This window comes from Ooceraea biroi, chromosome 2 (genome assembly GCF_003672135.1).
Source record: "Ooceraea biroi isolate clonal line C1 chromosome 2, Obir_v5.4, whole genome shotgun sequence".
Taxonomy (NCBI): domain Eukaryota; kingdom Metazoa; phylum Arthropoda; class Insecta; order Hymenoptera; family Formicidae; genus Ooceraea; species Ooceraea biroi.
The window spans coordinates 16,740,617-16,765,472 of record NC_039507.1 but is presented as its reverse complement, the minus strand read 5'-3'; the positions used below and the strand labels follow the sequence as shown (position 1 = coordinate 16,765,472).

The following is a 24,856-nucleotide window of genomic DNA, read 5'->3' as shown; positions in this document are numbered from 1 at the left end:
GTGACCTTGAAGAAGTTTTAGCCGTCGCTCGTTGTTTGTTAAAAAGTTATAAACAAAGAAAGTTTAATGATTTCGCACGAATTTTTAGCTGTCCACGTGAAGCAAGAACATGATACTGACATATATTACAAAGGTTACCTTCCCGAATAACCCGTACTAGGTTTTAGTCGTCGATCGTTGTTTATGAAAAAGTTATTAACAAAAGAAATTTCGAAAATATAGTAGTTATTTTGAAAGAATATTGAATATTGAAAGATATAAACGACGAATGTGTATATGAGCGAAGAAAGGAAAGTCATTTAAAGCAGTGAATTGTTAATATATAGAATAGTTTCTTTTAATATAAGTACAAAGTATTCTTCACTTTAACCAAAAGCACAAACAGTTAAATACAAAGTATTCTCTGCTTTAACTTAACCTAACCTAACCTAACTTAAACTAAAATTCCATCAAATATACTCTTTCGTAAACGTATATGGTATCGTAAAATTATGCTTTATTCATTAAACATTTTTGTTAATAACTTTTTAACAAACAACGAGCGAAGGGTGAAACCTAGTGCGGGTTATTCAGGAAGGTGACCTTTGTAATATATGTCAAACTCAAGTCCTTGCTTCGCGTGGACAGCTGAAAAGTCGTGCAAACTTATTAAACTTCTTTTGTTAATAACTTTTTAATAAACAACGAGCGACGGCTAAAACCTCTTCAAGGTCACTCAGGAGGGTGACCTTGACAACATATGTCAAGGTCAAGGTCATCGGGGCTGGGTCCGTTAAAGTACATAATTACCCATATATAATCTAATACATACTAATCAGGCTTTCAGGGTGTTTCTCTATTTGCGTTCTCTGTTTTATGCTCTTCTCTTCTTTGTATTCTTCTCTCATTTTATGCTCCGACTTTCTACCCTGTTCTCTGAGTCTCAATCTCATCGCGGCGCAAATATGTGTATCCTGATACCATCGTTGTGCGCGTTTACACACTTACATACACGCAGTTGCTGGTTGCACGTATACGTTGGCGTATCTCCTCCGGTATGCTCTTTCGAACGTTTTTTCGAAATAACGTACCGCATTAGTAATATGTTGTTGGACATTCTGTCTCCCTTGCGCCATGTCCGCAGCTGGAGGTAGCATTATCGTTGTCACAACCCTGATCTGGTCACTTCTTTCACTTTTTGATCGTACCTGCTTGTTCAATAATACGATTGCATATATTTTTCTTTTAATCAAGCTTCGAGCTTCAAGCATAATATTCGAATTCTTTTCACATTTGATATTGATATTATATCTTATCATTATTAATAATAAGATATTACATTATATTGTTATTACCATTATTACCATTATACTGTTATTAATCTGCGAGTGATGTTGATATAAATATGGATGATTTGACTTTGTTGTATTGCCTGTTTCTTTGTATTTATAGTGTTTAATGTTATAGCTACATTCTAACTTTCCAAGATAAGTCGTAATCTACATTGAACAAATTAACAACAAGCAAATTAATAACAAGTTTCTCACTTAAAAAAATCTAAATTATACTCATGTGCTCGCCGCTCTTACGCCAACAACGATAATAATCAGTAAAATTCCTCTCGAATTCCACCGAGCCTAAAGGGATCGGTTCCAGTCTTGATCCGCGGCCGGGAAAGATCATTGGCAGATCTGGAAGAGGATGGCCAGGTAGCGTGGAACGCGATCGAATGGAATTTCGCGATTTTACGCTCCGCCGCGGAATCGCGGTCGTTACGCGTCTCCGCTTGAATAATACCTACGAGTGGATATCGCGCTCGCCGAGCACTTAGTTCGGTCGTGGCTGGCGAATAAAGAGCACAGTTACGCGCAATGAATGTCTCGGCCGGGGATGATATACACCCGGCTATATCTGACTCGCGCGAATCTCCCCCCCCCCTCTCTTTCTCTCGCTTTTCCTTTTTCTCTCTTCTCCTCTTTCTCTGTTCACCTTTCCCTGCGCGAACGCGAGAGCAAAGTTGCGAGGTGTGTGTATACTTGACGCGGCCGATAGTTTCCTCACGAGATCGCGCGCCGCGTTGGCACTTCTCCTCCACGTCGCGATGATATTCCGCGTTTTACTCTCGTTCAGCCGGAACGACGCGACGGGATCGTTTGATCACCGGCTGCAGCGCGCTGCCTATAAATATAGTTCTTTACTGCCGGTTTTAGTCACGCTCCGTTCCCTTCGTAGCGGAGTCCCGCGTCGTTCAGACTCACGGATGCGTATTGTATAGGAATTTTGTTAAATCCCATTATCCCACATAGACATTATCCCCGTTACGAGAGACTTGAGCGAAAACCGATCCCAAGCCCATTGAACGATTCTGCGACTGGGAGAAGATGATGCTTGTACGATGCTCCGTGCAAGCGGATGCACCATGGACGGAGGGAAAGAGTCTTCCTCGATTGACGAAATGAAACAACGTTAATTCCGCGTTAATTCCGCAGGCGCAGCTGGTAGCGGCTCTATCGTATATTCCGGCGTATACTCCGGCTCCCGCGGTGTAATGCAAGCTTGTTGCATTGAACAACTACGGGATCCCGTACGTGCACGGCGAACCGAAACGCGTCGTCGCGTCGCTTGTAGCCATATATTCGCCTCACGGCGTCGCCCCGCGGCATAATCCTGACAGGCGCACAAATTTCCTCCGCGCCGCGCTGCGAGCCTAACTTTTCCGTTCTCCGAAGCGGATTCTGTACGCCTGGGCGCAATTGCGTTCCTGACCCTAGCGGGATCAAGGATGGAGTCCTGCGGAACGTCCGACGCGTTTCTAAGCGCGTTTAATAACGCCCGTAACGAAGTTCAAGATTACGCGCGGGCCGATCTCTCGCGGAGCGTTCATTTCTTCTTGCCCCGTCGAAAAAAAGGAGAAACGTGAATCGCGGCGTGATCGCGGAACAATCTTGCATGCGCGATAAACTAAGGTCGTAAGTTTAGTCATCGGGAGGGGGGAGGAAGGAAGAGCAAATGATGGGGACGCCTAGCAAGCAGTTATGCAGTTTCCTAGCACTTGAAATGTTGTTGTACGTGACAAGAGTGCTTAGGATGAGAGGAGTTCTACTAACTATGATATTAGCGAGACACAAGCGTTATATTCTGTTAAAGAAGTTTTTAAAGCACCAATGAAGTTTATTCGTGGCGGATACAAAACGGCGGCAGAGGCTTAGACATACACCGTTAAAAATTGCGCGTCCATATGTTAAACTTTTCTTGCGTTGCCATGTTTTGATTACTACTTCAATGTAAAATTAACATACAACTGATGTTATTATTTTTATAACAATTTTATATGTTACATTAATGTTAACTTCATAACTTAATTTTGTGTATGTCTCTTAGAAATGGAATATTATTTGAAATGCTTTTAACACAATAATTTTAAACAATCAACATGTCACAAAGTCAGTTTAACATTCTAAAAGAAGTTAAAGTAAATCTTCAAATAATCATGAACTTTGACGTATAAAATAATCAAATTTACTAAAATTAAATGTTTCTATCAAAAATAATTTAAGTTGAAATAATTACTATCATGTGTTAATATAACATAAAAAGTAAATGTTCATATTGTATGAACGAAAATGTTCTATCAACTTTTCTGATGAGTCATTGTAACTTCTCTTCCATGTAGTTTTCAATTACTTTGTATGTTATTTTTACATCACACTTAAAGTTACAATAACAAAAATAAATGTCAAGTATTGTGTTAATTACTTAACATTTCTAGTTTGTCAAGAAGTAACACATGACGAATGAGTTACTTTAACTTAAAATTTAGAGTGGACTTTCTGGGACATGCAAAAAATGTTAAAATTAACGTTTTATTTTTTACTGTGTACACACGAGTCCCTGGATACATACTCTTCTGCCTTTTGTGCTATGGAAGTGCTCCGGCGAATTAATACTGATATTGCGCTTTGGATACGGTAAGCGCCGGAGTCACGCGTACGGCGAACAGCAATCTAAGTTCGAAATGGAAATTGGAATGGTGTTTGCCTTTTCCCGTGGTCACAGTTCGTGCACCGAGCACGGAATTGCAGCGTTTGTGCAGGAGGATTTATTTTGTAGCGCAACCGTACAAGATATATTCTTAAATCAGTTGTATAATAGAGTATCGATGCTACCAGGTAATTCATACATTTCTCCTTAAGAAATCTTCTCCGTTAGCTTCTTTATATTCTGTTTTTTATGTTTTATGTTTTATATTATACTTCGTTAGTATTTATAATTTCTAATAGGCTACATTAAACCTCTCGAGGTAAGCCATAATCTGCACTGAACAAATCAATGCGAGAGTCGTTCGATAAATCCTTACGAAATAAAAAAAGGATGGTAGATGTCAACTATCGGGTCAGTTTGATATTAGTGCCGCCATCTTATATATTTTCTAAGGATATTTTCTAACTTATCGAACGAATCCTTGTAACAAATAAATCAATAACAAGTCTCTCACTTAAAAAAGATCTGAATTATACTAAGCAGATTTTACGCGCTACATTCGATTGCACGGCGCAGTATCAATTCTTGTCGAACGTGGCGCAGTGATTTTGTCTCCAACAATGAAATGATCTTCTTGGTGCTCAGCCACGAAAGATAAAGAATCCGCGGCACCTTCTCTGTCTGTACTGTAAGAAATGTGTTAATGGCAATCGTGAATTACAACGGGAACTTACACGCTTGTCGAACCGGTAGCCAGCGCCTTAATGGCGCAAGTTGCAGCGATCACATGCGGGGAGACCGACTTATAGCGCCAATAAAGATACGGCAGGATACCGATTTGTGATGTGTGTCATTACGGAGGATGCAGCAATGTTGCACCGCGGCATCAGTATATCGGAGGATAATAGCATTCGGATTTTCTCGTGAAACGTGTAATTTCATTACAATATATGCACGCGCCTAAGCCGTCAATTCTAGCAATACTAATAAGGGATTGGCTGGAGTGTCGAGTCAGAAAAAATTAGGAATGAGAAAAACAAAAGAGAAAATTAAAGTATATCTAGCAGATGCAATCTCACCACAGAACTAATTGACATTTATCGTAGAAAAATGAATGAAAGGTTTAATTGTTCCGAGGAATCGTTTCTCATCATACCTTTTTTCCTGACATAATAAATGTAGGTATATTATATGTACATGCAAGATTCGCTCTTGCGTAATATATCGTCTGTGCCAGTAGTAGTTAAAACGTATGATGCTGTCACGGTGCAACGCTTCGAACGTAGATACTTCTTACGCGTTCTCTCGCTGGCGGCTCGGCTTTCTCATTAGAGTCTTAATTATCCGGCGTGGTAATATTAAGTTTTCGAACTGTTTCGCACGGCGCTCGACTGCGGTATGTAACGAGTCCATGATACTTGCCCGATCTCGCGTTATTAAGTTACAGAAAAATCCAAGCGAAAAAAAATACGCTAATGGACGCTGTGACTTACAAGCTGCACTTACTGAAGGAGGCCAGTTGTGGCTTAATTGCACGACTAGCAGCATCTTCTATGTATAATGCAAGGCGCGATATTGTATGTACGCAGCATCTTTCAATTCCAGTGCGGACGTTCTTACTCAGGCCCTGTGCAATTGATTCCGTGGATAGCACTTGAGTGGCTTTTTAAATTGTTTCGTCCTGTCCATCCTGGCTGTTTATTAGCTTCTTAGAAACACTGATATGACACTGTCCGCTATTTTTCCTGTTCCTACAAAAAGAAATAACGAGTTCGTCGTATATACACCAAGCATTCTCAAGTGAAGCACGTCACATCCGGTATCATGTGAGAAAAGTACTTAGTTTGCTGAAGTGTTACAAAAACAGTATAAAAAAGAAATTATATCAACGGCTAAACTTTTAAAAGGGAAAAAACTTGACGTTGCTGGATTAACTCTTTTTATTTCATATTCCTAAACCAGCGGCCAAGTTTTTTTCCCTTTAAACAGTTAGAGCTGCATTATGTTTTCCTTAAATATGACTGAAATTATGCAACTTCCTAATATTACAATAATGCTTTTTGGAACCTCGATAACTGAATTCTTGTCTTATGTTTTAAAGAATTTAAAGGGTAATTTATATTCTTAGTTGGCGGAATTGTTGGATATTATTACTTTTATTTTCGAACTATTATACTCGAAACATGTTATATTTTTTCTATCGCGTGAACTTGGTGTTTTTTTGTACCTTTTATAAGAAAAGGTAAATTTTTTACAGATTTTTATTCTACTTTTACATTAATATTATTATTAATATTCTATTTAATAAACAAATGCACAGATTGCAATGAAAAAAATGAAGCACGATGCTAACTCTGAAAAGGGGGTACTAGGACGAATTTCGATCCCTCTTATGAACGTTTTTCTGTGAAATATTCGTCGGCTTATGTGTCATATCGATCGTTTAACAGTCCACATTTCCCTAAGCGAATTGTGAGCAAATTGTGTTGATCGCATTGGTACTTTGTATTGTACAACATTCATGCTAATTACACAATGTCCTACATTAAAATATATAAGTTAAATAAAGAATATTCAAAAGTATTCTATCTATTCTTTAAAAAAATGCATTTTACTCCTTATTATAAAGTACAGTAAATATTTCAGTCAGTTTTTGCACGTTTTCGTTTTAAGTGCATATTATATGCAATACAATTCAGGCATTAAAATATTTGATCTTTTTAGGTTTTTTACGATTTTCTCTCCGATAGAAATTTTAAATTTCTTTACAAAAAAAGTGTTTTCGTATTTCAATCATATCTTGAAAGTATTATGCAGTTAAAAAGTATTGTATTCATTGGAATAAGTGGTAATCTGAAGGCGCCAAGTTGAATGACTGTGCGTGCGGAAAAACGTTCCAGCCCAAATCCAAACTAGTTTGTTAAAAATAAAAAGCATATAGTCTAGCTTTTCATTGCCTATCGCTCACTATTATTTTGCGAAGTTATGTTTATCGTTAAATTATGACATATGAAATGTTACAAAGTACGATACCAACTCTTCAAAACTCTAAAAAAGCGAAAATTTAAATTTGAAATTTAAATAATATCAGAACGATGAAAAAGACTTAACATATACTTCATAATAGTTCACAAACAGATGTCAAACATTATATTATTCAATAATTATATCGTAAGTATAATATAAAAGACATAAACTATGAAAAGCGTGATCGTCCGAATATATTAAATATTTATAATCATATTACGCGTGGAATTATGTATATATTCAGAACCAAGAAAGTCATCATTAGAATATCATTAAAAAATGATCTCATCGGAATATATTTCACATAACAGGATATTTCGTGCGCTGAGACGGTAGGCATAATTCTAGCCATAATAGTGATCTATTAAAAAATATTACAAAAGATTGACTTTAGCGAGATGTCCTTTTTCACATAATATGTGTTTGCTATGTGCCGTTGCTATGTCATCCAGCTATTGACAATGTCGAGTGAACTCCGCCTATCTTGAAATATATTGTATTATACATATAACATGGTGAGATATAACAGGTGTGGCTGTTCATAATGCACAAACACCTATTACTATAACAATACTATAAGTATCTTTCAAATAACGAAAGTCGGAGATCCAATTGCATATTTTATTAAACGTAATAAATTGCAGATAATAATGTATTATGTATTCTATAATTACCATCATAACAAAACTGACCTGTATAGAAAATCAATTAAGAAACACTTCTTTCAGAAGTATACCTTGGAGTATACATGTATACCTTACGAATGCCTGGACTAAAATGAATGTGAAGACTGTTTGGAAAGATCAATTGCGCTTGCGCGAACTTCGATCAAGATATCATGACATGACTATTTTTTTGTGAGAAATAAAATTCCTTTGTACTTTTGTTACGGCGCCAAATCGATCGGGTAATCGCCCACTTTTTTCTACCGCGCAAATTGCGAGCAAATTATTTCTATAGCACCTTAAATTACATCTTGATATTTTATGTTATTTTCGTCAGTATATTTATGTTAAATTAAGGAATTTTATCTTGGAAAATACGCTAGAAGAAAAATATTAGATAATATTCTTTATTCGAAGAAGGAGATAGGCGAAGTCATTTTGATATATCGCTCCCAAATGTGTGTGAAAGCTCGAACAAGAGTGACCTGTATTGATACTCAATTTCTTTACATTTGTCGACTTTCTCTGGTCGCAATTGGGTTATGGCCTTACAATCGAACAATGCTTGTTCAACTTCAGTCTTGTGTGTTTTCTCTTACCATGATTAGCTTTATTATATTTCAGGTATATAAATATATATTAATAGACGTATATTTTGTATATATATTATATATAAAATATAGTTGTTTATATTTTATCTATAAAATATATACATATTATATATACAGGGTGTCTGACATAAAGCGAAAAACGTTTTGCCCACAGGTAGATCTCGTCAAATTGAAGTAAAAAGTCCAGTACCACTTTGCAAAGAACTACATACAATTTTGAGATGTTAATAAAAGAAGATTAGCGATCAGTACGCGCGTTAGCGCATTGACATACGCCGCAGCGAGGTCATCGGTAGGAGAACCGCGCGCTCGTTGTTGGTTACGGTGCAATGAGGCGCGATGGAGGCAGCGATGCCAGAAATCTTCAAAAGAAAAAAAAGCGATGTAGAAAGAATTTCAACAATAAAGTCAATAGTACATTCTGTAGTTAGAAATGTTGTAAGCTGCAATTAATATATTTATTTAAAATATTCGAAAATTGCATTTTCACTTGATTAGCATAAAATGCAAATGTTGCTTGTTAAATAAACCTTAATGTATCCATTGGTGAAATTTGTTATTACTAATTTAACTCTTTTTTGGTTATTGCGAATACTAATATTGTTAAGCAAAGATATTTATAGCGTCGTAATAAATCCGAACAGATTTCATCAGAAACAGTTACTAAAGTCTAAAAGAAAGGAGAAAGATGAAGCTAATTATAAAGTTAATGCAACGTTTGCCGATTATTTAATCTTTCCTTAAAACAGCTTATTCTTCATATTGTGGATAAATTACGATTTACATTACTATTATTACTAATTACAAATTAAAAATTACTAATTATGTGAATCACAAGTTAATACAAATTATGACGAACTCTTTTTCTGTTCACAATAGTGTTGTCGAACACTTTTAATTCTTGCATGAAACTGAAAATATGTTTAGCATCTAAAATAATAACATGTGTAATAAAAGTAAGAAAAAAAATAACTATAAAAATATAAACAACTCATATACAGTGTCTGACATAAGGCGAAAAACCTTTCGCCCACATGTAGATCTCGCCAACTTGAATTAAAAAGTCCTGTACCACTTTGCAAACAATCACGCACAATTTCGAGTTATTACTTTTTAGTAATACAACATTTCTAACTACAGAATGTACTATTGACTTTATTGTTGAAATTCTTTCTACATCGCTTTTTTTTCTTTTATGCGCAATTCAATATACTTCTTTTTGGATTAATACGCATGTTGTAAGTTGAAGTTTTACAGTGTACTTCTAAACATAAATGTGTTACATAAATCTCTTTATGCACTATAACTGTTTGTAAAATTTATCCGAGAAATAGAGAATTATCTGATGTATTGTTGATACGATAGGTGAAGCGTCTATTTGAAAATCTTCTGTACATCGGTAGTGAATTAAAGGACGAAAACAAAATTGCTATAATAAAAAGATATGGACACATTGCAAAATGTGCTGCAATTGTATTCACATGTAAGAACACCTCAATTATTATTTATTATATCTTAGCGCACGCTTTTCAATATAAAATATCATATCAAAAGTTTGCGAACATAAAAAGAAATAAGAAAGAAAAGTAGATAGAGTTAGGAACCTACCAAATTGTTACAGAAAAATGAAAAGTTGGAAAAATAATGAGATAATAAAATGATCAAAACTTTGAAACATATATTTATGCTTTATTTCGATATGTAAAGAAGAAATATATGATATATGATCATTTCACTAGTTGTTTTTTACGTCTTCAGTGTTGACGATATGTATTTTAATCATCTTCATTCTTTTGCCATTTCTGCCACGGATTTTCGGCATCTTTTTCCTCGTAAATAAATCCGAGCTATATCACAATGTGTATATCACTAAATATTTTATCGACGAAGAAAAATATTTTTATTTTATTTTCCTGCATCTTTGCTCAACCCATTACATAACAGGAGGTACATTATTAGTAGCAGGAATAATAGTGGCAGGAGGTCCTATATATGTTTGTGGATTCTTTAACATTTCTAGGTAAGAGAGAGAAAGTAATTGATAAATCTTTACTATAGCGGACACCTCTCTGATGACCTTGATATATATATTTCATATATATTATTTAGTGGTCACGCTTCTGAGTGAACTTCAGAAGAGTGTACCCAGTGGTCATTGTTTATTAAAAAGTTATTAACAAAAAAAAAGTTTAATAATTAGTACATGATTCTGCATGGGTTTGACGAGGTCCATGTCCTTAACAATATATGTCAAGATCAAGGTCATCGGCGAGGTGTCCGCTACAGTAAAGAGTTACCAAGTTTTAACAACAGTAAAAGCAAAACAGTATGGAGTATTGTGATTCCACATCAAATCTTTATTAGAACAAAGTTGGGAAAAAATATTTGTAATTTATTTGTAGCTACCGTATCGAACAAGCAATACGGAGAAATAGTAACAAAGTAACTAATTGGAAGACCAAGAGAGAAATCGACAAGAAGATAGGTCATGCAGTGGACATTCATCGTAAAGCTCTTGAGTATGTTCTATTTCAAGCATGCAGGCACGCATGCACAAGTTTAGGATATTTATATTACATATAAAATGAAATACCTATATATATGTATATATATATGTATATATATATATATATATATATATGTATATATATTTTTCATAGGTTTAGTGAATTCTTTCAACAGAACTTCGAGGGAACATACTTTCTCCTAATAATGCTTATTGTAATTTGTTTGAGCCTTCATCTGTTTGGAGTAAGAATTTAAGCAAAAACCTAAATCTTATAATTATTAAAGTTTTTTATTCAGCAGTGCAACAAGACCTTTAAATTGATAGGATTTGGAGCTGCAAAAAAATATATGTAAGCGATCCAAAAAGTAATGCGACTGGGCTTGCTAGAGAAATTACAGGGCTAAAGAACGAAAAGTGGCAATACATACATGTACCTGAACATTTTTTCTATTAACTTTGAAAATTCCGTTCTTATCGGTTCAGTTAGTAACCCTTAGGCCCATTTCCACAAAATTGCACTTAAATCGAGCTTAACTGAACGACTATTATATTTAACGCCATGGTTAAGCTTTTATTGCGGTCCACATCGTGATTTTAACTATAGTTTAGCTAAACCTAGTCTGTAGAAACTGTCAAAGATTTCTATTTCTTTGAAACATTTTGAGGCTGAAATCGGTGGCACTATAGTTAAACTTCATGTATATTCAAATTAATAAGTTAGTATCGCCAGGATGAATCAATGAAAGTATTCCTTTTTTTTCCTTTCGACCGAACTAGCAAGTTTATTACTATATATCACACGACGTTTCGACCAAGCTTCTATTATATTACAGAAAATGACTTGTTAAATTGACATGTACACTTGAAAAGGACCAGAAGCTTGGTCGAAACGCCGTGTGATATATAGTAATAAACTCGCCAGTTCTGTCGAAAGGAAAAAAAGGAATACTTTCATGTATATTCATTAAACGCCCAAAATTTGGCGTTTAACTTTAACGAAAATCGACTTTAACCATGGTTTATAGTTGTAAAACGTAACAGTTCTTTAAAATTAAATTTAATGATTTAAACTACTGTTAAAGTGAATTGTGGCCTAAATTTCGTCTTCCAAAAAATAACGCAATGGGAAAAGTGCGTTGCATTCAGTGGGGACTATTTTGAAAAGGAACATGTGACTTTAGATTAAAAATACAGTTTTGTATTTGTAGGGTTTGTCTCATTACTTTTTAGACCGCCCTCGTAATTAGAATGATATAAAAAGAATAGTGTATATATTGAATTTATATTATTAGTAGAAGCCAGGGACGGATTAAAGGAAATTGTCGCTGTGAGCCTAATGTTATTTCTACCTCTTCATTAATTCATATTATCCCTTAGTAATTCATAAAATTTTCTTAGTGATCTCCCAATTTGCTCATATCTTTCCTTTGGTTTGTCTTCGTATCAAAGGTTCTTTTCTATACAGCTCTCACTATAATCTTCTCTAAAATTCTAAACCGTCACTTTCCAGCGACTCATGCGACTGTTGTCGGCGCTACCTTATTGTCCTCTCACGCGCTTAACGCTCCCTCGCTATCACGCTACACCGTTTATCGCCTGTTGGTTTGTGACTCATTTTGCCGTCCCTCAAATTTTGCTGCTGTAGACCCGAGTCCATTCTGGCCTATTATATTAATCTTATATTAATCCTACCCTTATATTAATCCTACACTGGTAGAATCATTAAAAATATAAGATATTTGATATGAGAAGCATTTTGCTAATTGACAATTTAAGAGATATGCGTGTATTTAAAATATGTATATACATGTACATATATAAATTCTTTAATCATATCTATTACAAAAAACTGTATATATAACATTTCAGATCTGTCAAGCTGTTCGTTTATATAGGATGCAAGCTTTTCTATTACATTGTGCTTTTACAGTTAGCATTTTAATATGTTCATTAGGAGCCAACTACATAGGTCAAGTAGTTACAGATCACTATAATTATATATTTTCAACCGCGTAAGATATTTTGTTATAATAGACTAAGTTGTTAATATTACCTTTTTACGACTATATTAACATATATATATACGTAAATAACAATCAATCAGTGATATTGCAAATATAATATTTGCCAAAATCATCTGTAAAACATGTATTTCTATCCTAAGTTTTTTACCATCAATATTTTTGATATTTTAAATTATCATTTTCAAATGCTAATTTTATTATTTACCTATTACTTCGCAGATATAACATTCGATGGTACATTGCACCCGTACGCGTGCAAAGATTAATATTGTTTCTTTTGCAAAGAGGCGTTAAGCCTTATAGTGTGAAATTCGGTGGCCTTTATATACTATGTTTAGAAACCTTTGCCACGGTAAAACTATTATACATTATGTATCAATATGTCAAGTATACATAATATATGTATACACTGAACTAAACTGACGTTTTCGTTACAGCTGTCAACTGCATCAATATCATATTTTACTGTTATATATTCTATATAAAAGTGATATTAATATGAATCAGCTAATATTATGGAAAAACTAACTAGTACACTAGTGGGGAACTTTCCGTTCTTAAATGACTGGTGCCTGAAATTGTCAGAAAATGAATAAAGAAAATGAAACATCTCCATTATTTTTAAATTGTATTGCGCTTCATGCACATCAAGATGAAAACAAAGACTAAAACGGATTGAATTTATATCTAGTAGCCATCGATAATAAGGTTTCTTCTATTCACACTAATTTGCTAGTAATATCAATTTGTATTATAAATAAAGTTTTATAAAATTACAGTCATAAAGTATAACAAACGATCAGAATGTTGCTATATATAAGATATCATGTACAAATAGTATGAAATATATCGCAAATATGTTACAAATACTTTCATCCATGTGTAACATTATTTTTGTTCTCACTTGTTCAATATCTTACTAACTGATATTATTTTTTGTTTTCTAAGGAATATTATATCACAAAAATAAGTAGTATAAATCATGAAGAGCTTATAGTCATGGGACTGTATCACACAGCCACAATAATTTTATCCAGTTAGCATTCACATTAGAATTTTTATCGATATCATTGAATAAAAAAGTTATTATTAGGATCTCATTCGGTTACTTTAATCGTTTAATAACTCGGTTATTATTGCGAAAATCGCAAAAAGGACTTTTCAATTCAGCTAAGTCCAAACTATACTTCATTAACGGGGAGGTAAGGAGTTATGAGACACTCTGTACACACACACACACTTAGCATTTTTTGTTATAAAGTGTTATGATAAATTTTAAGAAACGTTGTCTAGTCACTTTTCAGAGAAGAAGGTAAATTGTCTGAATTACATAATGTACCGCAAGTAATTTACCTTATGCTAAAAGAAAAATATTTTGAAATATTCGACGTATTGTCGGATAAAATACGTAACTTTTATCAACATATCATTCTCAAATGCAGTTGAATGCTCCAAGAAGAATGATCTATATAGTTCAACAATTTAGACTCCATCGAAATTTGTTATGCGTCATTGAGTGATGGCCTTACAACCAATCAAAATTTGTTCAGTTATCATTCTTCTTTGTTGTTCTTTGTTGTAACTAGCTTTATTATATTTCAGGTTCGCACGAATTTGTCTTATTATTTAATGAAACGCTAATTTATATTATTGTAACAGTTCTTCAATTCTAAGCAAGATCTAAAGTCTAGTTATATTATCCTTATTATTTAGAATATAATACATTAATATAATTTATATAATTGCAATTGTTATATCAGGATTAGCATTTGCAAATATAGAAATAAACATTTGATTATTATTAAAACTATGTAAAACAATAATTAAAGTTTGGTTAGTTTTGCCTATTAACAACATTTGCAATTTCATAATTAAATAGTATGTATGAAAATTTCTTAATATCTCATATTTATAAATTTATTAAGTACAGCTTACGTTATTCATAACTGTGGAATGTACTATTGACTTTATCATCAAAATTCTGTCTTCAATATCATTTTTCCTTATGTGCATAGCTTCTTTCTTAATTAACTCATTAAGTTGAGTTTTTGCTTGAATATACTCGTAAATATCTCTAAGGTAAATGAAGTTTTTTTCACTATAAGTTGTCCGAAATTTCATCATAAATAGAAATTGTCTGATATTAATATGATAGGTGAAGCGTTTTGTGGAGCGTCTCCAGGATGTCTGTAATGATTTAAATTTTGAAAGATGAAAACGAAATCGTTATAATAAAAAAATGTGAAAATAGCACATAACGTACTACAATAGTAATTACATGTAAGAAAATATTGAATGATACCTACTATGCCGCTGCGCTCGCGTGTGCTCAAGCTGTTTATTATATAAATATTATATTAGAAATATAGAAACATGTATAAATCGAAGGAGAAGTCAGCTTCAGTCGGAAGTCGGCTCCTATACAACCACAGAAATTGATATTATTTCTGCTGCAAAGAAGCTGTAAGAATTATGGCCTCAACATAACCGGGCTTTTTAAAGCATCTCTAAAATACTTTGTTTCGGTAAAATTGTGTTATATAGTAATATACATGTATAAAATGGCACATATATATTTTTTGAAAAGCCCGATCTAAAAGTTCGCCTCACCCACTCCACTCACATCAGTGAGGCCAGAAAGCGTGCGATAATTCGCGAGACCATTCCCACCCCATCCCCACCGCACGCTACAAAACACGCTTTCCGGCACCGCTGCCTCACTGCGCCGTAACCAACCACGAGCGCGCAGCCTTTCTACCAACGGCTCGCTGTACGAACCGCGCTGTCATTAGGTTACGGTTACATTAATCGTGTAATAACTCGGTTATTATTGCGAAAATTGCAAAATGGTACAGGACTTTTCGACTCAGCTGAGTCCAAACTAAACGCCATTAACCGGCGCTAACAGAGTTATGAGACACCCTGTATAATGGTCATCCTTCTGAGTGAACTTCAGAAGATTTTACTCGGAGGTTGTTTATTACAAACTTATTAACAAAAGAAATTTAATAGTTTCGCATACATTTTCAACATTTTACTGACCACTCGAAGTGAGGACTTGTCCCTGACATATATTATAAAAGTCATCCTCACGAATAATTTGCACAGAATTTAGTCGTCGCTCATTTATTAAAAAGTTATTAACAAAAAACATTTAATGACTTTGCACGAATTTTCAACTGTCCACGCGAAAGGAAGTGTTATGAGTTAAATTAGAGTTAGATTAGAGTTTTGCAGATCTATGTAAATAATAATTTTCATTATTATCATTTTCATTGTTTACCTTTCCTTGTGGACTTTTCAGTTGCTATGTAAAAGATTGGCTGTGTTGTAACCTATTGAACATAATTCGTGCAAAATGTTTAACTTTCTTGGTTAATAACTTTTTAATAACTTATCTTTTTTGTTAATAACGTTTTAAGTTTTAATTAACAACGAGCGACGGATAAAACCTTTTGCAGATTACTCGAAAGGATGACCTCTATAATATATGTCACAGTCAAAGTTATCCGCGCTGTGTTATCTTTAATCTAAATAATTACCCTTAACTTTTTACCACAATATATTATGCATTATAATGATCATCTTATTGACTAATTATTATTTTGTAGATACAACGTTCGGTGGTATACGGCTCCTGTACGCATACAGAAATTGATATTATTTTTGTTGCAAAGAAGGTATAAGGCTTACGGACTCAAAATAGCCAGCCTTTTTTTAGCATCTCTAGAGTGCTTTTCTTCGGTACAATTGTACTATACATAAATATACATATATAATATATTAAACACATATATTAAAGCCCATGTTTACGTTTTCCATTATAGTTATCTACTGCATCGTTATCTTACTTTACTGTTATATATTCTACACAGAAATGACATGAATATCGATCTAATTGTATATAGAGGATAAGAGGGTAAGTTTAAAAATAAGTAACAGAAACTGTCCCATTTCCAAACACTTGTATCATAATAATATTATCAAATAATATTACTTACTATTAATATCAATTAATAGTATAATGGAATTGATATAAACTTATGGAAAGCAATCAGAATAACATTTAGCGAATAAAAGATTATGTAACAGCATATTAAAATCGAGAGAGAATATACAAGCGCGCACGGGCATGCATATTGGTATATGGACATCCATGTGCACATACATGCATACAAGTGTGATTGCTTGTGGATTATATGTTTCTATATTTTTTAAACTATTTTTTAATTTATAGTTTTTTAATATCTTTATACAAGTTCAGATCTTTTCGCGAAATCTATTATATATCTATAATGGTTATGAAAATTATAATTAGCATTACCAGCGATTATTGAATATAAAAAGTCATTTTTAGGATATGATTAGAAAATTGTCTTATTGTAACAAAATGATATCATAGAAGTCAGCAGTTAAATATATATATATTTAAAAAAGTGCATGTTTTATAGTAAACCGAAATTCTGGAATACAATTTTATATAATGTGACAAAAATATAATAAAACTTACAGACAGATCATTTATGCAATTGTTCAACGCAAGATCATAAAGGCAAAAGGCTCCTTTTAAAGAAACAAGTATACGGTACAAATGCGTTGGTTAAACTGAAGAAAGTGTAGATATATTGCTTGGAGAAATCAATTGTGCTTGCGTGAACGTCGGTCAAGACATCATGTCATGACTATTTCTCTGTGAGAAATAAAAAATATTCGTAGTACTTCTATTACGGAATCAAATCGATTAATAGCCCACTTTTCTCTCCCTCGCAAATTGCAAGCAAATTATTTCTATAGCACTTTACATTACATCCCGGTATTTTATGTTTTATGTAATTTAGTATATTTAGATTAAATTAGGGTAGTTCTTCTACAGACATTTCACTAGGTGAAGAATATTGTAAAATATTTTATTTTATTCGGAAGAAGTAGCAAAATCTCATTGAAATATCATTCTTAAATGCGTATGGATACTCGAACGAGAGTGACCTGTATTGATACTCAATTTCTTTACATCCATCGAATTTCTCTGATCGCAGTTGGCTTATGGCCTTACGATCGAACAATGCTTGTTCAACTTCAATCTTCTCTGTTTTTTCTCATTACGACTAGTATTATTATATTTCAGGTATGTACATATATATATATATTAAGAGGCGGATATTTTATATGTAATATAATTACGTATTATTGTTGTTTTTTACTTTTATTATTTACATTTTTTATATACTAAACATCTTTTCAGTTTTATGCACGATTTAAAAATATAATTATCTGACATACATTTAGTAACAATATAAAGGAATAAAACGCTTATATAATAATTATAAACAGACAACAATATTATAAATAAAAAACCATTGGTCATGCTTTTGCATTAACTTATGATTAATGAAACTAGTGATCATTAAATCGTGATGATATGAAGCTTGTTTAGACAAATATTATATATAATTGTGAAAAGCCGCATGCTCGACCGCAGAATTAGTGTAACTATTTTTTCTTTCCATTTTCTAGTAACTGTTATTTTTCAAATTCCTTATGATTAATTATGGCGTTATAAAGATTTCTGTTTAAATATATTAGAATATGCAAACAAAAAAAACAAAGATTAAATTATTATTAACAGATTAGATAAAAGAATATATTAAAGTCTATTCTGCAAAATGTAATTAATACCTGCATTTTGCGTTAATCATATGAGTATGCAATTTCTTTATGTTTTCCATAAATGTATTGATTGCAGCTTACAACATTTCTAACTACAGAATGTACTATTGACTTCATCATTAAGATCCTTTCTACAACACTTTTTCTGCTTGTGTGCGTAATTCAATACAATTGTTTCTGGATTAACACGCGTGCCGTAAGTTCAGCTTTTACAATATGCTTCTATACATACGTGTTATGTACATGAATCTTTTTATACTACCACTTTTTACAAAATTTGTCAGAGAAATAGAGACTTGTCTGTATTATGTAAATGTATTATTGATACGACAGGTAAAACATGTATTGGAAAACCTTCTGTACATCTGCAGCAAATTACACGACAGAAACGAAATTGCTATAATAAAAAAATATGGATACATTGCAAAATGTGTTGCCATTGGATTTATATGTAAGAATATATCAATTATTTACTATATTACTCTAGCGCACAATTTTCAATATAAAATAATCATATTAAAAGTGTGCATACATGGGAATAAATAAGAAATCGAGTATTATAAGTAAAATGAGCAACCTACAAGATTATTCTAAAAAAATGAAAAAGTTAAAAGAATAAGAAATAGTAAAATGGTCAATAATTTTGAAATATCTACTTACACTATAGTATGACATATTTGAAAATATGAATATGTTGAATGTATTGATTATTTTTTAAAAATATGTTTAGTTTTGGCGATATGCGGTATAATCACCTTTTCCCTTTTGCCAATACTGCCGCAAATTTTTGGCATCTTTTATCTCGTAAATAAATCTGAGCCATATCGCAATATTTATATCACGACTGAATATTTTGTCGATCAAGAAAAAAATTTTTATTTTATTTTGCTGCATCTGTATTTATCCCATTACATAGCAGTGGGTACGTTAGTAGGAACAGGAATATTGATCACAGGATACTTTATACATTTTTGTGGATTATTTAACGTTGCTAGGTAAGAGTATAATATAAAAACTGACATGCAAATTGTGATTATAAACAAAATCTTCTTTAGTTTCTATAACATATTGAGGAAAAAAATCTGCTTCTAATTTGTAGTTACCGTATGCAGCAGGTAATGCGAAGGAACAGTCACGAATTAATTTATCGGAAACACAAGAGCGAGATCGAGAAGAAGATAAGTCATGCAGTCGACATCCATCGCGCTACTATTAAGTACGTTCCTTTTTTATTCATGTATGTGTGTGTGTGTTTTACATACACACACACACACACACGCAGAGGATGTTTAGAATATTTATATTACATGTAAAATGAAACATTTATGTTTCCGTAGTATCATTGAATTCTTTCTATACAACTTCGAGGGGACATTCATTCTTGTAACGGCGATTATTGTAATTTGCTTGAGCCTTCATCTGTTTGGAGTAAGAGTTTTCATACTAAAGCTTACGATTCCTCAAGGTTTTTTTCATTGAAGTGTGTAATGGGATATTTAAATTTATTGGATTTGAAAATGCAGAAAAATATAAGTGGACTGATCCAAAAATTATTATATATATGAATGCTAAATTCATATCATTACTAAAATCTCATTAGGAATATAAGATATTTCATATGAGGGACTTTTTGCACATTTTGCATTATCTGGTGTTTGAAATGTATAACGTAGTTGAGGAATTAATAATTAATTTAGAAGATGTACATATATATATTAAACATTGCAAGTGTGTTACATACACACAAATACACATACGCACATATGCCCGTACACAACACTTGCAATATATCAAATTATTAGTTGCATTATAATATTATAATATTATATAATATATAATATTATAATACATAATATTGTAGTAAATTATTAATTAACACGATAAGCGAGCAGATTTTGTTGATCTTTCCGTTTACGCCGCGCGATGCCGGAAACTGAAGAGATACGATCATCCTTGCGATAAGATTATACGGCAGGGATACGGCAACTAGATTTTTTGGCGGGCCGAATGTAAAATTTGAGGTTATACCGCGGGCCGCAGTAGCTAGATGTTTTCTCTTTAATATTTTACATTGCATTAACAAGTAAATATTTATTCTATTATATATATTTTTTAAGAGAAATATATACTTTAAGAGAGAAAATTAAGTTTAATTGTTAGTCGGCGGTAATTCAGTTTATTTTTCATATTTTCTGTGGGTCAAGCTTGGACGTCACGGGCCGGATCCGGTCCGCGGGCCGCCAGTTGCGTATCCCTGTTATACGGTGACCGACACGGCGTTTTACTTGTTGCCATATGATTATAGTAGTATTTATTAAAGTTTGTATTGTCGGTCATCGGTTACGGACGCAGGCTGAACGGAAAGTTTATCGTCAGTCACCAGTAACTGACACGGCGCTTAATATTTTAATAATATTGTAGTAAACGATTAATTATTATAGTAAATTAATATAATTTACTACAATATTATGTATTAGAAAAAATTGTAATATATAATATATTATTTCAGATTTATCAAGCCGCTATGTTTGAGAAAAGCATAGAAGAATTTTTATTACACTTTGGTTTTATGTCTGCTATTTTTTTATATTCATTTGCAGGCAATTATGTTGGTCAAGCAATTACAGATCATTATAATAACATATTTTCTAATGCGTAAGATATTTTACGCATTAATTACATAACATTGAACGTAATGTTATAAATATAATATTTGTAAACATAGTCCGTAAAACATATATTTCTATCCTAAGCGTTGTAGCATATTCAGTTTTGATATTTCAAATTATTACTTTGGCTATCTATGCGTTCGCAGATATAACGTTAAATGGTACACCGCATCTGTACGCGTACAAAGACTGATACTGATTCTTTTGCAAATATGCGCTAAACCTTATGGCCTAAAATTCGGTGGTCTTTTTATAACATCTTTAGAAAACTTTGCCTCGGTAAAATTGTATCATGTGTCAATAGCTACATATAACATACATAATATATGTATATTCTAAAATGACGCCTCCATTGCAGCTATCAACTGCGTCAATGTCGTATTTCACTATTTTATATTCCATACAAAAGTGATATTAGTCAAATGTCCGATAGTATAATGATTAAATAACTGGCGGAAACTGTCAGCAAAGAAATAAATAGAATGTGATAACTTCATTATTTTTTAAATCTAATAGCGTTACATGTAACTTCAAGATGTATCCAGAAATACACAATAAAATTGGTCCAATTTACATATAGAATTTACACATGCTATTACCTTTAATCAATCATAACTCTGCTTTAAATTCAAATATCTTCCCTTTGTTTAGTGGATTTTGAAGTGCCAACCTAAGGACCTTTAAAATGCGCTATAGTAGCTTGGCAAAGCTGACTACATAATTTCACAAAAGTAATAGTAATAGTCAAACATGATGGCGTCTGACAAACATCATATCATACACTGCATTTTTTGTGCTTCCCAATTGAAAAACGATGCTACCGAGGCTACAAATATGATTTGCTCGGCCTTGGAAGAAGCTGTAACGCATAAGAGCTGTAAAAGAGGTACCAAAAGTTTCGGAGTGACTTTTATTTCATCGATGAAGAAAGTAGGCCGATGGATTCCGCACGAGCTCAGCCCGGAAATTAAACAGAGGAGGTTCGACACGGCGCTGTCCTTGCTAATAAGATACAAAATGAAAGATTTTTGCAATATTATTGATTTGTACAAAATCCTGGCGATGGAAAGTGGGTTTTCTACAATACCTCTAAAAGAAGAAAATCATTCGTTGACTCTTATTAACCATCGACATTGACCGCGAAATTGAATATTCGCAAAAAAGAGTTTTATTGTCTATTGGCTAGGATATGCAGGACTTGATATTATGAGCTGCAACCTGATCAAATTCGTTAATGCTGAGTATTATCAATTCTGAGTATTATTATCGATTTATTCGCTTGAGCGATGAAATAGAGGAAAAAAGACCGTTTATTGGCCGTGGAACACGGTAAGTCTTGCAGAACGATAATAATCGGTCGCACGTCGCAAAAGGGGTAGAGGATACTATTTATTCGTTGAGCTGTGAAGTTTCCCCTCATGCAAATTATTCACCAAACCTAGCCTCTTCAAATCACCATGTATTCCGCTCTCTCCACCAATACCATTATATTATACAAGTATATTATTATGACTGATACACACTTTAATGATACAAAGCGTGGAAGAAGGCCGGAAATCGGCGATTTCATTGACTTAATGTCGTCGCCATCTTTTTTCAGAAGAAATTTGTCAACTGCCCGACAGATGGAGAAAAGTAGTTAGAAAATAATGGCGAATATTTTGAAGTTTTACATGCTTATTATTTTTTTCGTACTTGATATGATTTCTGTAGCATACAAATTACGACTCAAAGTATCCAGCCTTTTTTTAGCATCTCTAGAGTACTGTTCTTCGGTACAATTGTATTATACATAAATATACATCATTAAAAAAACCTTATAAAGGTGAAAAAAGTACGCCAAGTACATACAAAATCTCACCTTGTACGCAACAAAAAGTTTAAAATGCTTTTTATAAAAATCAAAACTAAATATGAAATCAATAGTTAACTAGCCAAGCACCTCGAAGCAATTCAGTTTGAGTATTTTATCCAAATGTTTTCCATGCATACTCTCTTATCGCATGACGACATTGAAGTACTTGGTGTGCCTGTGTCGCAGTGGTCATGTCAATTGATATGCAATATGAAATAATTTAAAAGTTTTCAATCAGATTACATAGAGACACGGGCACACCAAGTACTTCAATGTCGTCATGTGATAAGAGAGTATGCATGGAAAACATTTGGATAAAATACTCAAACTGAATTGCTTCGAGATGCTTAGCTAGTTAACTATTGATTTCATATTTAGTTTTGATTTTTATAAAAAGCATTTTAAACTTTTTGTTGCGTACAAGGTGAGATTTTGTATGTACTTGGCGTACTTTTTTCACCTTTATAAGGTTTGTTTAATGATCTCATTGCTTTTTGTAATTATCTTTTATAAAAATGTAGTAGTATTATTGATGTATTTTTATCTTATACTATCTTACCGGTTTGCATTAATGCTGCAATACTGTATCCGATACATAATGTACTAAGGCCCAATTTCTTCACCTCTCGATAACTTTATCCAAAATATATCTCGTAGAATCAGTTTTCTTCACCTTTGTAACCTGACAGAATATGGTAATTTATAATAACATTCTAGACACTTTGTGTCAAAAGTGAGTAGTATGAAGAATAGCTATCCGTTAAATACGTAATCAGAGGTTTCAATGAAGAAATAAATTTTTAGTTATCTGGAAGATAGCTATTGAGAGGTATGAAGAAACCGGCCATAAGTGGAGAATGATAAAGGAAGAGAGATATCAGTCTGTTAGTTATCTCTGAAAGAGTTTTTTATTTTCTATGGATATTGCGGATACAAGTGTTGTATACCGATACTTTTGTTTTGTTCGCTACCGCGTCGCCTGAATGAACTTATTGGATTGGATATTGTCGTGCAACGTCGTCGTCGTCGACGTGGTGCAACGTCGTCCCCGTCGCCGTCCGGCGCCGTCCTCTGAAAAGCTGGCGCCTCTGAAACGCCGACGCTTCTGCTGCGCCGCGCGTCTGAAACGCTGGCGCAGCTACGCTGGCGCCTCTGAAACGCTAGCGCGTCTGAAACGCTGGCGCCTCTGTAACGCTGGCGCCTCTGAAACGATAGCGCGTCTGAAACGCTGGCGCCTCTGAAACGCTGGCGCCTCTGAAACGCTGGCGCCTCTGAAACGCTGGCGCCTCTGAAACGCTAGCGCGTCTGAAACGCTGGCGCCTCTGAAACGCTGGCGCCTCTGAAAAGCTTGCGCAGCTGCGCCGGTGCCTCTGAAACGCAGGCGCCTCTGCTGCGCCGGCGTCTCTTACGCCGTCGCCGTCCGGCGACGTGAACCTATCGTACGTATGTGTACGCGCCTTTAGGGACAAACTCGCTTTGTTTGTGTGCGTGCGAGCGTACGTACGTGAGTCTGAACCTGAATCTGGAGAAGAATGAAACGTCACAGGTGTTGCATACGATTACGGTATCTGAGAATGGAGTGCACCAATTTTTTTCGAAGTGGTCGCAATCGAAAGCTTGCATCTACATTATGTTATAAAAGTATCGTTAGAGTTTTCAGTACGTCTTTAGTTCCTGAAATATTGTAATCAAAAGTTTATTTGACATGAATTTAACGTAAAATTCCGGATAAGCTACTTGGTAGCGCGCGATGTCTATGCAGTGACTCTCATTGCTCGGAACCTTGTTCTTTATGTACTTGGCGTCGCGACGCTACCGCGTCGCTTGATATATAATATGGCACATATTTTAAAGCCCATGTTTACGTTT

At 33.7% G+C, this 24,856-nt stretch overlaps 1 protein-coding gene and 1 long non-coding RNA gene across 11 annotated transcripts in view; one reads left to right on the top strand and one right to left on the bottom strand.

The window, feature by feature from the left end:
* LOC105284968 overlaps nt 1-24,856 on the bottom strand; it is a 52,319-nt gene that overhangs the window by 15,095 nt on the left and 12,368 nt on the right. For 2 of the 8 annotated variants that reach the window (XR_002193702.2, XR_002193703.2), the window contains exon 2: nt 5,467-5,711. This is a non-coding gene — a long non-coding RNA (uncharacterized LOC105284968). Of the gene's footprint in view, nt 1-811; nt 1,191-1,334; nt 1,479-3,824; nt 4,647-5,453; nt 5,712-24,856 lie in introns of those variants that run through there. The other 6 variants (XR_002193701.2, XR_894966.3, XR_894965.3 and 3 more) reach the window with 6 other exon arrangements.
* On the top strand, nt 17,739-21,712 carry LOC113563574 (odorant receptor 22c-like). 3 transcript variants are annotated; one of them, XM_026975266.1, is made up of 9 exons: nt 17,739-17,921; nt 18,540-18,659; nt 18,797-18,914; nt 19,194-19,458; nt 19,563-19,679; nt 19,801-19,891; nt 20,973-21,118; nt 21,279-21,411; nt 21,491-21,712. In XM_026975266.1, the coding sequence occupies exons 1-9, from the start codon at nt 17,754-17,756 to the stop codon at nt 21,542-21,544; spliced, it is 1,212 nt and encodes a 403-aa protein (XP_026831067.1). In that variant the 5' UTR covers nt 17,739-17,753; the 3' UTR covers nt 21,545-21,712. The 3 variants fall into 3 exon arrangements, with proteins under 3 accessions (XP_026831067.1, XP_026831069.1, XP_026831068.1); XM_026975268.1 differs by having other exon boundaries at nt 19,380-19,458; nt 21,491-21,703; XM_026975267.1 differs by lacking the exon at nt 17,739-17,921 and adding an exon at nt 18,247-18,282.

Bases quoted from the DNA above. Each gene is read 5' to 3' on its own strand.
- LOC113563574 (XM_026975266.1), top strand. From the start codon at position 17,754: ATGCGTATGGATACTCGAACGAGAGTGACCTGTATTGATACTCAATTT. The intron at 17,922-18,539 runs GTATGTACATAT...TATTGATTGCAG, and splicing joins CTAGTATTATTATATTTCAG to CTTACAACATTTCTAACTAC. The intron at 19,459-19,562 runs GTAAGAGTATAA...TCTAATTTGTAG, and splicing joins GGATTATTTAACGTTGCTAG to TTACCGTATGCAGCAGGTAA.